General features: G+C 39.5%; 2 protein-coding genes across 2 annotated transcripts; both read left to right on the top strand.

Annotated features, from left to right (window-relative positions):
* Window positions 1–5,097: 5,097 nt before the first annotated feature.
* On the top strand, window positions 5,098–6,143 carry LOC148155705 (olfactory receptor 52N2-like). The gene has a single exon (XM_088012154.1). The coding sequence runs from the start codon at window positions 5,208–5,210 to the stop codon at window positions 6,141–6,143; it is 936 nt and encodes a 311-aa protein (XP_087868280.1). The 5' UTR covers window positions 5,098–5,207.
* Window positions 6,144–12,077: 5,934 nt separating this feature from the next.
* On the top strand, window positions 12,078–13,060 carry LOC148155704 (olfactory receptor 52N2-like). The gene has a single exon (XM_088012153.1). It carries the CDS (start codon window positions 12,125–12,127, stop codon window positions 13,058–13,060), a length of 936 nt encoding a protein of 311 aa, XP_087868279.1. The 5' UTR covers window positions 12,078–12,124.
* The last annotated feature ends 439 nt before the right edge of the window (window positions 13,061–13,499 follow it).

The following is a 13,499-nucleotide window of genomic DNA, read 5'->3' as shown; positions in this document are numbered from 1 at the left end:
GCACGACGAACCCGATGGTACAGTTATACCCAGGATTTCTGTCGGCTAATGTGTCTCTCAGGTTTTGAAAATGGGCCGACAATGGGCGACAACTCGTGCCGTGTGCGCTGGACATTACACTAAGGAAAGGAGGGTCAGTGGAGAGACCGGAGCTGAGTCTTTCTTCATTCAGTGTCATCAAGAGAAAGAAAAAAAGGCAGGAAGAGACGATAAAGCCGATAATTAAAATGAGGTCAATAGGTTTAATTTATCTTGCGATTAATTGATTTATCGTTTATCGCGACAGGCCTAGCTACAACCGGACATTCTGACTTGATTACTTGCAGCTCCAGCATAACTGAACTTGGACTACAAAATTGCTACAAAGAAAAAACATGGTGGATTCCCTAGAACTAATTAGCAGGAAGTCATGACCTTGTTTTGCAATTCCACAGCAAATGCGGTGATGAGACAATAAATCATTACAGACAAGAGAAGAATGAACAGACTGAAAAATATAACCCAAAGAGATTACAAAGATATCTACGCAGCAGCAATAGAATAACACACAAAATACACAAAAAATATAGTTAAGGGCTAAAAAGATTAGATTTTGATTGATGTTCCCTTTAAGTGAAAAATCTACAGGAAGCACCAATTTCTTTTATTTGACTAATTGTTGGAATAACAATAGAATAACTTGATTGCTACAATGTGGAGTCTAACACCATTTTAAAAGTTAATGCTAAAAGCACCAAGCTAGCAGACTAACCCATAGAAATGCATTAGAGTGGCATCAACAACAAATTGACCAATTCCAGCCGATATTTTATTATACCACAGAACCAAACGGCTTCTAAAGGCCTCAGTTGTCGACACTACATATTGTCACATGATTAACTTAAGAGTGCCTTTAGCGTGGAATATTCCACAGAGTTCACAAAGTGCTGAGAAGACAGAAGGAGCAGTTCGGCGCAGAGGAACATCATTTTTGAACTCACCCCTGGATGGAGGGGACACCGGTAACCGCCTTGGCACCAACATCAGGAGCTACAATGAAAAGCCAAGCTAGGTTTTGTGTTTTCTACACTGATAATGAAGTTCATCATGAGCCCACCATTTAATCTTCTGATCCCGGCTGGAATCAGACGGCACCTGACTCCAGCCGGGCTTTAAGCCTCATGAATCCGATCTTTATTGGACATTTAGTGTCAGTGTTGATGGAGCTAATAAATGTCCAGAAAGGAACCAGCCGACTCGCGTCTCCTTAATCAAAACTGGCACAAAGCTCAAATTTTAACAGGGCAGGGAAACCCCAACACCGACCCACAACCACCAGAGACATAAACAGTAAACGCCACAGAGAGCTGAGCCAGTGGATGTCTTTGTTAGCTTTGATCATTTTCTAAAATGAAAACCTAAAATATTATGGGGCCCAAAAACGTTTCACTCGATCAAACAAGTCAGAGTTGTAAGGAAGTCGTTGTTTTCACTCTGTATGATGAGTGAAGATGAAGAGTACAACAGGAGTAAGTCGCAGTGCGGACATTTTAGGTAAACCCCATACAGACATCAGTACAGGTTTTACTAAGACTGTAACATTTCTCGCCATGTGTATTAAAATCTCCAATCTTATCGGATTTTTTATCATTCAGACAAGAAGTCTGAGAACTAGAGATGTGCCGATCAGTTTTTTCCTCCCTATACCGATACCGATCACATAATTATTTTTTTTTTTTATCATAAACACTACAGGTTACATTATGTGGAAAAAGGAACCATGAATTCACCTTAATTTAGACAAAAACTTGTTTTTAATAACTTTTTCCAAGAAGAAAACTAAACAAAACAGGCATTGTGCAAATTGTACTGCTATTGATAATACTATCTTTAACAGACTGATGACATATGAAGGATCTGAAGAGGCTAAATAATGCAAAGAGCCAAAATAAAACCTCTCAACATTGCCAAGAAGTTCAAGTATAAAACTTAACATTCAAAGGCAAAAACAGGATCCATTACAATAAACAATCCAGAGTTACTGAATGAAAACTTCCTGTTAGCATGGCGGCTAGCTGATTACTGCTAGTTCTGATTGGCTGTTTCTGACTGAGCGGAGTAATTATGCAGATCAGGGAGGAGATCGATTATTTTTTTAGAGATGATCTGTCTCATGTTAGGACAGCGAAAGTTTTAATATGTAGGTAAAATGTATTTTTTAGGTTAGATGCTGCAGCTTTAAGCAGGTTCGGTGTGAGAGTCACTACCAGGTGGAGCAGAAGCGAAGCTCCGTCTGTCAGATATTACTACCTGTAGCGTAGCAGCGGTTCAACAGGAGAGCAGAACCAGCGTCTTTCATCGCAGCTCGAAGACTTAAATAACTTTCCAGGTTATTTGTTTAGCTTTCTGACCGTCATGCTAATCCGGGTGAGTGTTTGTAGCTGTGCGCTGCTTTACCTGCTATCTGATCCTCCGTATGTCTTTTTTACTGCAGTGAGCCTCGATGTAGCCAACCTCCGTCAAGTATGGCATTGTTTTTATGTCGTATTAGCTTCGTTGTGTTGATGCATTTTGACGTGCTTCAATTTTCCGCCACAACACGCAAACTTCCCCTTTCACTCAGTGCGTTATAGTTCCACATCGCTGAGGATTTGTTGCTGCGCGTTTGCGCAGAGTGAAGGAAAGAGGAGACCAGCTGCACAGGCAGGCTGGAAATGAGATGATCGGTATCGGCAACAAGAGCCAATGATCGCCGATCACCGATCATGCACTTTTTCACGAAAATCGGCCCGATTATGATCGGTGACCGATCGATCGGCACACCTCTACTGAGAACTAATCCAGAGTACCATGAGTTTGGTCAAAACAAGAAAAACAAGAATGGAGGACGTTTGAAGATGCGGTTAAATTGATGCATAATTGACCTTTCATCTTTACTGGCTCTGAATGAAAGGTCAATAAAAAGTTACGTTTTGTGTCATTTCCCATCCCAGCATTTACGTCTCAGGTTGTAAAAGTTCAGAGGTTTGCTCTAACGTTTCTCTAACCAATAGCAGAGCGTGACAGAAGATATAAAAATCAGAGTCAGAGGGATTTTGTTCTCACAGCTGGATGAAGGAAAGATGCCCAGTCAGCAGAGACGGTCGGCACCAAACTCCGAACAGGTGAAACATTCAGAGCCGGGATGTCAGTGGATCAAACGCTAACTTCCAGTTTAACCATTGCTGATGTTTTATCTTTATTTATTCTCCATTTCTCTCAGGCACTCGAGTCTAATACAGAAATTATTTTTTCTGTTTTCAGCATTTTTGTTGATGTGATCCAAACTTGAGGAAACGTTTGGTCTTCTGAAGGTTTGATTTATAAATTCCTCTTTTTCAGTTTAACTGATATTTTTATTTTAAAGTGCTGCCACAAAGTTTAGTTTCTTTTCTTTGGAGTTTTGAAATTTGTAAAGTTTGGAGTTCAGCAGGAAACCATAACATTTTTAACACAGTATGAGTTATTTTAGATTTTAATTGCTTACAACCCGGTTATGTTGCAGAGTTTGATCTGTTGTTTTCCTGCTCAGCCTTTAGCTGCTTTTCTCCTTTATTTTTTTTAAATCCACGTAAAAACATAAGAGGCTACAAAAAGGGGTGAAATCTTTTCTTGCATTTTTTTTTACTTTTTGAGGACTTTATTAAAATGTAAGGAGTACATTCAACATTTTTCATGATCTCTTTTCATTCAGAAGCATTTGTTTCAGTAAAACTGGAGATTTACGTTCTTCCAAACGTTCAGTGTGTGAACAGTTGATCAATGTGGAGAGTCAGTTACAGCCGTCTGCCTTCAGGCAGAAACACATGATTTTTCAGAGTATTTTACAGAAATGAGAGTTTATCTTAGCACATATTTAATAAGTAAAATAAGATTTAAAGACAAAGTCACTGTGAAATGTTATTGTGGACATAGATAAAAAATTGTGAAACTTGTAAGAGGAATAAAACTACAGGTGTTGTCAAATGCCAAAGAAAATGATGTAAAATCTAATTATTTCTGTGAAGGTGAAAAGTTTTATTATTGAGATGTAAAACCCATGAAATGTTTTGTGCCTCTATATCTGACTAACCCCACTAAAAGAAGAATTTAATAATCCAAAACTCGCCAATGTTTCCTCTAAGATGGCATTAATTTCTCCTGAGACTAAAGCATTTTAAATGTTTGTCTTAATAGTTTCTTTTTATATCAATTAGTGCATCACAGGCCAGGTTAGCAACAGAGTTTTATGTTTGTGTGCTGTTTCAAATGTTTATATTATTATTTTTATTATTATTATTATTATTAAATCAGCTGTTAATTCCAAAACGATTTTCTTTTTTTTTGCGAAAAGAAAAGGTTTGAAGAGTTCAGATGATAAGTTCTTTTTGCTGCTAGAATAAGTTTATAGTAAAATGTGACTTTTCATCCATCTTTAAAAGCATCTGTGGATTTCCTGTTCGCAAAGACGAAACTGCCTGAAATTTAAGGATTAAGTTCATCAAAGTTTTCACTTTATGCACTTTAATCTTCATCCTGCCTGATTTTGCTCTGAGGTGGTTAAAGGCCTTCAGATAACAGAAGATGTGAGCATAGTGCTGAAAAGCTTGGTGCAAAAATCACATCTACACAAATCCATCATGTCTGCCTGTTCTCTTTACAAACTCAAGTTTCAGTAAAGAAGATTTTATCTAAGCCTTGAAATAAATGTATGAACTTGTAATTCTTGCCCAGAATGGTGAACCATGTTTCTAGACAGAGGCGAGGCTCAGAAACATCCACCTGGGTGCCGGTGCTGTGAAACGTGTCCCCTGACAGATGAAGGAGTGATCTTTGTGGTAGTGAATCTTCAGCGGCTCAGATTACTTCAACTTTTTAACATTTCTGAATGTTTTCTTCGTCAGGCCGCCATCTAGAGTTTGTCCTGTTGGGAGCCTTTAATGCCAAGGTGGGGAATGACAAAGTTACCTGGAGAAAACAACAAGGTGAACCTCTGTAATTTTAATCTGAAGGAATGGGAGGAAGCCATGAAAAATGGACCTTTGGTTGCTGAACCACTCAGTACCCTGGAAATGAAAAGCAGTTTCCATTGATGCTGTTTGGTTAACCGGATGATGGGTGGATTGATGGATGGGTATTAAGTGAATATTGACCTGTGTGTTTTCAGGCTGACCCTGAAGCTCTGGACCAGGACGGTTTGGTAGGAGACGATGATGGAACCATTGAAGGAAAACATTTCTTCCCATGAATACTTCATCTTCAGTGGCTTCAGTGAACTTGGAGCTCTGAAATCCTTCATTTCTATCCCCTTCCTGATTCTGTTCTTTGTGTCTCTGTTTGCCAACTCCCTGCTGATCTATGTGGTCATTTCACAGAGGAGCCTCCACTCCCCGATGTACATCCTCATCGCCTGCATGTCATTTGTTGATATGTGCCTGCCACTGATTCTCATCCCCAACCTGTTGCTGAATGTCTTGTTCAACGCGAGCGGGATCTCTCTGAGCGGCTGCCTGGTTCAGATGTTTTTGATTCATATGTTAGGCGCTTGTCAGTCGGCTCTTCTGGTCTGGATGGCATTGGACCGATACTTTGCCATCTGCAGGCCCCTTTCCTACCATGATCGCATGTCTTTACCTGGATTCCTCAGGTTTATCATCCCTGTTATGATCAGGGATGTGATCATGGTGTCACTGGTCATAATTCTAGCAGGTAAAGTGTCGTTTTGCTTCAGGAATGTGATAAACCACTGCTTCTGTGAGCACATGGCCTTGGTGGAGTTGGGCTGTGGCAGCACAGCCATTAACAGTCTGGTTGGCTTATTAGGAGTCTTTGTGGTCCCTATTGTTGATTTCTTGTGCATCACCGCTTCATATATAATCATATTCCGTTCTGTGCTGCGTTCAGGTAAATCCAGCGCTAAAGCTCTGCACACCTGCTTCACTCACATCATCGTCATGGTCATCAGTTTGACCTTCTTACTCACGGCTTACTTGGCGTATCGGATGAACAGTCTCCCAAACGCTGGCCGTCTCTTTGTCAGCACCATGTACATGTTCCTTCCCAGCTGTATAAACCCGATCATCTACGGAGTCAGAACCACTGAGATTCGACAAAATGTCCTCAAAGTGCTGTTTACTTATTGGTAGGTAAAAACTGTGAATTATTTTTTTAATACTAAGAAAATTTTCTACAAATGTCAATAAAGTACTTTTTCAGTCATTCTGTCGTACTGCTTCTTTCGGGATCATTGTTTGGTTTACGACCCAAACTGGACCAATTCCCTCCCTTTGATAAAGAAGTCACATTCCAGTCAGTTTTTTGTCCTATGGCCACAAAAAAGATCAAATCTCCAGTCTTATCTCCAGTGATAGTTGGAATCAAGTTTTGTTCTGAAATCAGTATCACCATAATTGGCCAACAGGACTTCCTACGAATTTAGGAAATCCTGACCAAACGTTTTACATCAGCAGGACTAGATAAACCCGCCGGGAGACCAAACCCTGCTACCAGCCCACAGGTGACCTTCCTAGACGACATCATGACACATCCAGGTGCTCAAAGATGGCGACCGTTCATCAGTGTGATAGGGAACAGTCTGTTGAATGGATGGTTTGGTGAATGCTCCAGTATTAATCCACAGATGGTCCATAAGCATGTGTGAAGACAAATGTGCATCAAGACAGCAATTCTTAACAAGCCAGCAGAAATTCTTGAAAATATAGATAGTAAACTAATTATAAGTAAATTGCATTATTTACTTGGATTGGACTAATTTCCTTACATTAAAATGAATATTCACAATCAGATCAACATACGTTGCAGAATCTCTAATCAAACATTGTAAATAAACTACAATAAAAATTTTAGCGCAAGTTTGCAACATGGTTCACTAAGCAATTGAGTCTTGTCCTTAAAGTGAAGTCCTGCATAGAACTATGAAACCTAGAGCAAGGTAGATGTCAGTTTTACATTAAAACAATCAACAAATTATCCATTTCTGATTATGTGAAAGTTTGTAAGTTGGTAGAAACCTTTGACCTGCAGATCAGGATATCTCATGAAATCATCAAAGCCTCTGTCCAGAAACTGGGAAACAGAGTTTAACTGGGAAAGACAGCTGGAGTTCAGATTGGTCAAATCCAGTGACAGATTTTGGTCTACTCTCCTTTTCAGAGTTGTGTTATTCAGTTGCATTTAAGGGTTTTTGAGCATGATTTGCCTGTTTAGGGTTATGCCACATCATCTCAATCAGATTAACATCAGGGCTTTTGACGTTAATCTCCTACAGAACCTTAATTGTTCTGTTTTTAGGCACTCAGAATTAAAAGTTTGAAGGAAGTTGCAGAGTTTATGTTGTTTTTCTCATTTCCCTTCCCAGCATTTACACCAGGGGTCCCCAAACTACAATACCTGAACAATACCAGAGAGCATTCAGATTTTTTTTCATTTATTGTATTTTCCGGTTTATATGTGGATTTTTCTTCAACCACCAGGGGGCTCTTTAGCAGGAAGTGTGTCCTGTAAACTGTGGGGCGAATTACTGCCATCTGTTGGACTTTTAGGGAACTGCTTGACTTTTATGTTATTTAATCAGTAGGTTGTTTGCTAGCGGTAGAGCAGATGAACACGTGTCTGTTATGAACGCTGCATTCCAGGTTGAATTCTTCGAAGCGATGCCTGTAAGTAGCAGCTTATACTTCAAACCGAGCCTTTATGTTAACATATGAGAAATTAATATATAATAGTTACTTTCCCTCAGTGGAATATATACTAGTTAGTCCCAGTGACCGTTTCACTCATGGTTTTTGCCCATGTGCTTTCTGGGTAAAAATCAATCGAGAAACGCACCCCCCACCCCCCAACAATCTCCGGCCCCCCACCAGAGAAGGGAAAAGTTATGTGGCCCTCACAGGAAAAAGTTTGGGGACCACTGATTTACACTTTTGGAGTTGTAATAGTTCAGCGATGAGCTCTATTTTGTCTTCAGCCAATGGCAGCGGGCCAGAAGGTATAAAAGTGCTGACGCAGAGGAAGTAGTTTCTCACAGCTGGGTGAAGAAGAGATGTTTAGCCTGCAGAGATGTTCAGTAGCACACGTCCAACAACAGGTGAAGCATACAGCATTATGTTAACTTGTAATTTAACCACCAGATCATTCCTGTTCTCACTCAGGTTTTAACTTGTGTGTCACTTTATCTTTCAGGTACTTTAGTCACCGATACAAAATCACTAAATACTTTCTTCCTGTGTTTTCAGCATATTTGTTGATGTGAAGTCAAACCCGAGGAAATAACTTCTGCTTTTTCTAAGGTTTGTCTGACAAAATAATCACTAAAGTTCTACTGATTTCTCTAAAGTTCGGCTAAAAGGTTTATATCAATGTCTTTTGAGGTTGAAATCTTAAATCACTGGAGTTCTGAGTTAAGCAGGGAACTGCTTAATCAGTGAGTTTATATTTTATTGTAGTTTTTAACAGTTGTTCAGTTTTTATTTATTTGAAACCAGCTCAACCTTTATCTGCTTTTCTTTCAAGATTATAAACTCAAGTGAAAGCAGAAGATGTTGCAAAGTCATTTTTCTTTATTTTTAACTTATTATAAAAGGTAAAAAAGACAAAAATTCCATTGAGAAAATATTGAATAGATTCCAAATTTGTTTCTTTTTCAACAACTTTTCTTGTTTCAGTGAAACAGGTGAGCCAAGTGAGGCGTTGGAGGTTGGGGAGTTACTTAAAGCAGCTTTCCATCACAATCGCTTTATTTGCCAAGACGTTTACAGCATGACAGAGTTTTTCTTGGCATAAACTCACATATTTAATAAATCATGCTGAAATGTTGTTAATATAAGTCATGCAAACTCTGAAACTTGTAAGATAAAATTATGGATATAAAATTCCAAATATATATTTTAAATCTTTTAGACATCCATTTCTGTTCAAATAAAAATGAAACATTTTGTTATTGAGATAAAAAAAAATCTGTGATGAAGTAAATGAAACATTTTTGCCTCCATTTCTGACCAAAAATGCTTTTTTCTGCTGCAGTGTTAATTTCTCATGAGACTGAAGTATTTTAAATGTTTTATTAATACACATCTATTAATAGATATATTTTGTTTTTTAAAACTTTCTGTTATTTATCTCCTTGCAGATTTCTTTAGTTTCTTGCTTTTCCAGGCACTGCACCGGATTTTAGCAATAGGTAATCCACTAGTTATTGATAAATGAGTTATCACTGATTATAAAATACTTTTCATGTATCATGTAAAAACTATCAGAGTTCATTAAGGGTTCTTGTTCAGAACATGAATAGTTCTTTGCTCTCAACTCCTAGAGTAAAATGTTTTATATATATGTGCGTGTGTGTGTGTGTGTGTGTGTGTGTGTGTGTGTGTGTGTGTGTGTATTTAAAGCTATTTGTGAATGTCCTGCACTCAAAGATGAAACAGTCTGGAATTTAAGGATTATGTTTATCAAAGTGTTTTCTTCTTTTCTGTAATCTTTGTCCTGTCTGTTGAAGGCCTTTACATAAAGGAAGCTGTGAGCACAGAGCAGAAATGTTTGGTGCAAAGACACTAAGATATAAAAATATTAATTTATTTTGAAGTGTAATCGTGTTCCTGGTGAGAATGAAATGCATTTGGAAAGAAACTAATGTTACAAAAAGCATTCAGTTTGTCCTCCAAGCAGCGCAAGCCTCAACTATAGAGGAAGGTCTGGATAACCTAAGCCAGCATAACTACAAGCTTCACTAAAAAATGAAACAGGTTTTAATCTTAAAAGTAGACAAGGTGTCTGCCTCACTGAACAGGAGCCTAAAAGATCTGCCTCCTGTTTTACGTTTAGAGCCTCCAGGAACCAGCAGTGATCGTGTTTTATGAAATAAGAAAGGTTCTGTTAGGAACATCTGGACCAATCAGATCTCTCATGTATTGTACAGATTGATTATTAACAGCTTTGTGGGCGAGAACAACTCCTAATTCCCTTATGAATGTTTATCAGAAGTCCTGGTCCTGTGTTTTATATCAGCTGAAGGCTTTCAACAGTGTTTGAGGACTTCCTGATAGTAAAGAGCCTTGAAACAGTGAATGCCTGGGCCATCACCGCTTGGCCAGACTGGTCAGTCAGCTTCCTATAAGACTCAGGACTTTGGATACACCAGTTCAGATTACACATACTTCCAATAATTTGTTGTCTTTGCATGGCTGCCATGTGGAGTTTAATCTTCTTGTGAGGCTTTATTGGCCAAGTGAGGAATGACAAAATTACCTAGATAATACAACCAGGTGAACCTCCTCCTTAATCCCAAGCAGAGTCGTGTCCGGTTGTTGAATATTTAATCTTGGGTAGGGCTGAAACGATTCCTCGAATGATTCGAGTACCTCGATTACTAAAATTCCTCGAGGAAAATGTACCTGCCTCGAAGCTTCGTTAATTTATGTTTTATTAGTTAGCGCACCGTGTTCTGGCAGGGACTTCATTTGCGTTGCGCGGAGCTCTCACTTCCGCCTCTGAGTTGTTGACAAAAGCTAAGTCTCAGCGGCATAAAGTCCAATCTTCAAGATTGGCCCGTGGGGATTTTATTGATTGATGATAATGCCCGACTTTTTATCGTTTTTGGGGAACCAATAAGCATCCTTAAAATGACTGGGGGAATGCCTGGAGTACGGCAGCATTTCTCCTCCGGGGCTGCTGGTTGAAAGCGAACGGCGGGAAGAGCGCTGAGGTGAGCGGATAGACTGAACAGGGCGGGCGGCTGAGTAGCTGATGCTTACCGTGTAAATGTAGCTTTACCGACGAACCGCACAATAAATTTCATATCCCGGTCTGAAGAAACGGGTGGCGGAGCGCATCGTACATGGCTGGTAGATGAGTTTCTGAGTGTGACCAGTGAAGGTGTTGTAAATATCCCGTATTGCTTCCCCCCGTGTTCGTCCCCCGGTCTAACGGTTCGTCAGTCCGCTGGTCTATTTCCTCCCCTCCTCCCCATCTTACGTTCGTTCATTCGCCCTCTCCTCCCACTCCAGGCGGCATTTCCCGTATTTTCAAACCCAAAGCGTGACAGGTTAGGTGGCAAGGTGAGTTTAATTAATCTATTAAACTCACTGAAGATGAATACATAAACTAAAAGCTGGATTGTAGACATTTTTATAAGCATATTTGTGAGCCTGCCTCTTTGTTATTAAATTCAATATAATTTCAGATTTTTCTATAACTTTTCTTCTGGTTAACTTAGAAAGTGAGCTATTATTGTTACAGGCTAGTTTTCTAAACTACAAAAAAGCAACTGTTAGGGATGCTCAAATATGAAAAATTGGACTGATATTGATATCTGATAGTAACACCGGTATTATGCCAGATTTACCAATATTTCATTTTATAATTTTTTTTATCCGATTACTCGATTAATCGTAAGAATAATCGATAGATTACTCGATTACTAAAATATTCGTTTACAACAGCCCTAATCTTGGGTGATGCATAGTCAACCCCATATTTATCATAGAAGCTTTAATGTCTTTAGGATCTGGTCACATAGGACTAGACATCAATAATCAGTACACCTACAGACATATGTCTAACAAAGGGACAGAAGGTTAAATCAATTATTGGCTGGTGTTAAATTGGAGGTGTAAATGACTACGAGACATTATGAACCCAATCAAGCTGTTGGGATAAGCTACAAACATGTGGAGATCTCTATGCCTAAGATTTTCCACTTAAACCTCAGAGTTTTGTTCTTGTTGTAATTTGGAATTGAAATGGACCATCTTCAAGACTTTGTTGTAGATGTGGCTTCCAGGAAGGTACTGGTTGTCTGTCTTTTTGGAAGTTGGACAACAGGCAGGAAAGGTTTGTAGAAGTCAACCATCCAAGAGACCTTGTAATGACTGACCTCAGGTTTAGAGAAACTAAAGCAAAATGAAACTGAAGGAACGTGAAGGCCGTGAAAAATGGACCTTTGGTTGCTGAACCACTCAGTACCCTGGAAATGAAAAGCAGTTTCCATTGATGCTGTTTGGTTAACCGGATGATGGGTGGATTGATGGATGGGTATTAAGTGAATATTGACCTGTGTGTTTTCAGGCTGACCCTGAAGCTCTGGACCAGGACGGTTTGGTAGGAGACGATGATGGAACCATTGAAGGAAAACATTTCTTCCCATGAATACTTCATCTTCAGTGGCTTCAGTGAACTTGGAGCTCTGAAATCCTTCATTTCTATCCCCTTCCTGATTCTGTTCTTTGTGTCTCTGTTTGCCAACTCCCTGCTGATCTATGTGGTCATTTCACAGAGGAGCCTCCACTCCCCGATGTACATCCTCATCGCCTGCTTGTCATTTGTTGATATGTGCCTGCCACTGATTCTCATCCCCAACCTGTTGCTGAACGTCTTGTTCAACACGAGCGGGATCTCTCTGAGCGGCTGCCTGGTTCAGATGTTTTTGATTCATATGTTAGGCGCTTGTCAGTCGGCTCTTCTGGTCTGGATGGCATTGGACCGATACTTTGCCATCTGCAGGCCCCTTTCCTACCATGATCACATGTCTTTACCTGGATTCCTCAGGTTTATCATCCCTGTTATGATCAGGGATGTGATCATGGTGTCAGCGGTTGTGATTCTGGCAGGTAAAGTGTTGTACTGCTTCAGGAATGTGATAAACCACTGTGTCTGTGAACACATGGCTTTGGTGGAGTTGGGCTGTGGCAGCACAGCCATCAACAGTCTGGTTGGGTTATTAGGAGTTTTTATGGTCACTGTAGTTGATTTCTTGTGCATCACCGCTTCATATATAATCATATTCCGTTCTGTGCTGCGTTCAGGTAAATCCAGCGCTAAAGCTCTGCACACCTGCTTCACTCACATCATTGTCATCATCATCGGTTTGGCCTTTACGCTCACAGCTTTCTTGGCGTATCGGATGAACAGTCTCCCAAACGCTGGTCGTGTTTTTGTCAGCATCATGTATATGTTCCTTCCCAGCTGCATAAACCCGATCATCTACGGAGTCAGAACCACTGAGATTCGACAAGGTATCCTCAAAGTGCTGTCTTCTTATCGGTAAGTAAGAATTGTGAAATAATGTTGTAAAAAAAGACCACAATAAAGGACCTTTCAGTCATTCTGCTGCTGTTTTGTTTGGGATCATTGATCAATTTGGACCAAACTTCAGCCATTGAACAGAATCAATCACATTTGACTGAACAACACAGAGGAGGTTATGGCTGACTCAATAGCTACAAGATCCTTAAATGACAAAAAAGCTCAAATCACTAGTTTTTCACCATACTTGATATACAAATATATAGACAATAATGGATCAAATTAACTGTACGTTTTTTTCTTTTTCATATAAACAAACTTTAAAGAAAAAGTACACAAAAATAGCGGGTTGTGGTAGTGGCAGGTGTGTGTCTGTATCTGGTGAATATTTGGTTCTAACATGTTTGTTTTTCATTCAGTGGGTATAAAATCCAGAAATCAAACTCAATTTAGAGTAGCAA

This window comes from Poecilia mexicana, unplaced genomic scaffold (assembly GCF_051168715.1).
Source record: "Poecilia mexicana isolate PSO_F unplaced genomic scaffold, ASM5116871v1 scaffold_13, whole genome shotgun sequence".
Classification (NCBI taxonomy): Eukaryota; Metazoa; Chordata; class Actinopteri; order Cyprinodontiformes; family Poeciliidae; genus Poecilia; species Poecilia mexicana.
Note: the sequence above shows the minus strand (reverse complement) of the source record. Positions and strands in the feature narration are given on the sequence as shown.